This window comes from Centruroides sculpturatus, unplaced genomic scaffold, assembly GCF_000671375.1.
Source record: "Centruroides sculpturatus isolate CEXI.00-Female unplaced genomic scaffold, Cexi_2.0 scaffold680, whole genome shotgun sequence".
Classification (NCBI taxonomy): Eukaryota; Metazoa; Arthropoda; class Arachnida; order Scorpiones; family Buthidae; genus Centruroides; species Centruroides sculpturatus.
The window spans coordinates 153,937-157,752 of NW_019384843.1; the positions used below are offsets into that span (position 1 = coordinate 153,937).

A 3,816-nucleotide genomic window follows, 5' to 3' on the forward strand; every position below is an offset into this window, starting at 1 on the left:
TTACAACAATCCGAGAAGAGGAATATAATTTTTATATATATATATTATATTCACTTAATTATTGCGACAATGATAAGCGCGAAATAGACAATGATATATCATTACTGAGACAAGTAACATAAAGTAATAGATTGCGTGGAACAAAAGTATTATCTTGTGAAAAGTCTATAAATATTTAATTTTCCACATTTAATGACTCGGGTTTTTTTCATTTCTGAAAGGCACTTTCTTAATTCTAATAAGTGCCCTCCGCATAAAATCACTGAACTGCTAGTTAGTGGTGGGTTGGAGCATGGCTAACGGGCAGGCCACGTGGAGTTTACCGAGTTTTTTCACATTAGTAACACTTAAATAGGGTCTAGTATCCCATAAAAGTCTTCCCAGAATGCATCCCCCCGGCACATCGCTCACCTGTCGAGGTTTGCCGTAATCAAATAAACCAAACTAATTCTAACGAATGATTATTTATTGTGACATCTTCACAATGCCGGGATGCAACTTTTCGTCACAATGTTCTCAATTTTTTTAGTGGTGTCTTGTCCCTGTACATCATACTTTTTCTGTTAGTAATAGAGTTGTGTGGGCTCAGGGAAAAATTCTGAATTGAATCAACATCACTTTCGGTCCAAACTAGAAGATTTTATATAGTTAATCTGGGCTTCCAGTCCCTAAACTTTCTATATCTGCTCTCGATTTTCATCTATATAACTACTTTCTCGAGATTAAGGAAGGACAGACAAGCAGCGGGCACTCTGAATTTATAGGTCTAGAATTTCTTCAAATTGCAGCCCAATAATTTGTCTATAAACGCGATATTTACGAGAACATGCATCCGGCATAACAGATAACGCACAATTTTATTTAATTTTTGCTTAATAATGTAAAAGTTTCTTTTAAAAATCTCATAACAGCCGGGAAAGTTACGTAACTTTTTATGTGATAAAATGACAGAAAGCTGAATTTTGAGGGTACAGATGAATTTTATTTTAAAAAAATGTAAATGCTAATAACGAGTAAAATCTTCATTAACTCCGATTTCATTCGAGATACGACACATGACCCCCCTCTATGTCTCAACCTCATCGATCTAACCACCAAAATTTAATAGTATCAATCTCCCCAATACCCAAACCTTCCTGTAAAATTTCAGAAATTTTCAACAAAAGGCACATGAGTTATTAAGCTTCAAAGTAAATGAACAAAATTGTGCCTAATTAACTAAATATATATACATATAATTAATTTTAAAATGTTTAATCTCTGAATTATTTTTTGCATTGTTTTAACCCATTCAATAAATTATTTTATATCTTTAATATAATGAAGAGCTTAGATACTACTAAATAAATACTGTATAACAAAATAGTAAATATAACAAAATTTTTATTTTTAAATAAAATTTTAAAACGTAATGAGTATCAACAGATTGATAAAACACTTGGAGTGTTAGTAACGATGATTATTAAATATTTATAACACATTAATCGTTGTACAGTTTCTAGTTTGTGAAAAGTACAGTATATACAATTCGTAATGAGATTTTTTTTTCACGAAGATGCTTTAATGACTTTCATAACTGAAGAAAATTCTCATAATTCAATCTTCAGAACAATATGCTTCATTCACTACTCCTTTAGCATTATGATTCATCAGACTATAATCACTGTGTCTTCGAATTTTATGGTAATTAATTTCACCTTCTGAGTGCCTTTTAATGCTATTTGAAGTATAATTCAATGAGCCATTATGAGATGTTGATTGAGAAATAGAATAAAAATCTGAAGTAGAAGGTTCTGATGCTGATACGGAATTCACTATAATCTATATTTCAAATATATTTTAAAAAAAATNCTAACTACTTTCTCGAGATTAAGGAAGGACAGACAAGCAGCGGGCACTCTGAATTTATAGGTCTAGAATTTCTTCAAATTGCAGCCCAATAATTTGTCTATAAACGCGATATTTACGAGAACATGCATCCGGCATAACAGATAACGCACAATTTTATTTAATTTTTGCTTAATAATGTAAAAGTTTCTTTTAAAAATCTCATAACAGCCGGGAAAGTTACGTAACTTTTTATGTGATAAAATGACAGAAAGCTGAATTTTGAGGGTACAGATGAATTTTATTTTAAAAAAATGTAAATGCTAATAACGAGTAAAATCTTCATTAACTCCGATTTCATTCGAGATACGACACATGACCCCCCTCTATGTCTCAACCTCATCGATCTAACCACCAAAATTTAATAGTATCAATCTCCCCAATACCCAAACCTTCCTGTAAAATTTCAGAAATTTTCAACAAAAGGCACATGAGTTATTAAGCTTCAAAGTAAATGAACAAAATTGTGCCTAATTAACTAAATATATATACATATAATTAATTTTAAAATGTTTAATCTCTGAATTATTTTTTGCATTGTTTTAACCCATTCAATAAATTATTTTATATCTTTAATATAATGAAGAGCTTAGATACTACTAAATAAATACTGTATAACAAAATAGTAAATATAACAAAATTTTTATTTTTAAATAAAATTTTAAAACGTAATGAGTATCAACAGATTGATAAAACACTTGGAGTGTTAGTAACGATGATTATTAAATATTTATAACACATTAATCGTTGTACAGTTTCTAGTTTGTGAAAAGTACAGTATATACAATTCGTAATGAGATTCTTTTTTCACGAAGATGCTTTAATGACTTTCATAACTGAAGAAAATTCTCATAATTCAATCTTCAGAACAATATGCTTCATTCACTACTCCTTTAGCATTATGATTCATCAGACTATAATCACTGTGTCTTCGAATTTTATGGTAATTAATTTCACCTTCTGAGTGCCTTTTAATGCTATTTGAAGTATAATTCAATGAGCCATTATGAGATGTTGATTGAGAAATAGAATAAAAATCTGAAGTAGAAGGTTCTGATGCTGATACGGAATTCACTATAATCTATATTTCAAATATATTAAAAAAAAATTAAGTAAAGATATAAAATATAAATTGTTATTTTTAATTATCATTTAACATTTTAAATTTACTAGTCATGAATAATTAATAGTTTAAAACTTTCCTGAAATGCTAAAAAAAAATATAAAAATTTTAAATCTATTCTTTTTTTATAGTATTATAATTATTAACTATTTCATGACGCTGAAATAAACGTTTGTACTTTGAAATAATTAAATTTATAACTAGTCAACATTAAAAAAATATTCAAAGTTTTATGCATGTATAAATATTGCTTTTGGTATTTTAAAGGAAAAAGTATATGCTGGGTTTATAATGTGTCCTCTTTTTCCCGGACGTTACTATTACTAATACTACATTTACTATTACAGATAAGACTGATCTACAATGAAATTAACCACATAAATGATGCCCACTTTCATTCAGATACCACGAAAAGTGGAAGAGGAAGTGGCTGTAAAAATCATGGAATACAAAGTTTTCATCCTGATTTTTCACAAAAATTGTGTGAAAATTATTTAATATTAATAATTAAATTAAATGTGCTTATTTATACTACATACATATATTTCGTCCTGAATTTTTTAATTTTTATTATACAAATATGAATGTAAAAATTATTCTCCTTATTAAAGGGGGGGAATAATTTTTTTATCATATATGTTCTAAATTTTATTTTTAAATTCCTTTATATATATTCATATTTTATTTCAAAAAAACTTCAAAATATTTCTTGGAAATAATTTAAATATTTTAAAAATTTATAAAATATACATGAACATTTTTATAGTTAGGCCTATAATAAAAATTAAAAAAATTCAGGAAGAATT

General features: G+C 27.6%; 1 protein-coding gene across 1 annotated transcript in view; it reads right to left on the reverse strand.

Moving 5' to 3' along the window:
* Positions 1-2,513: 2,513 nt before the first annotated feature.
* Positions 2,514-3,816, reverse strand: part of LOC111630360 (sodium- and chloride-dependent neutral and basic amino acid transporter B(0+)-like) — a 13,992-nt gene continuing 12,689 nt past the window's right edge. Inside the window, exon 9 of the mRNA XM_023374450.1 lies at positions 2,514-2,968. Coding sequence (XP_023230218.1) covers positions 2,744-2,968 — 225 coding nt within the window. The 3' untranslated portion in view covers positions 2,514-2,743. The remainder of the gene's footprint in view (positions 2,969-3,816) is intronic.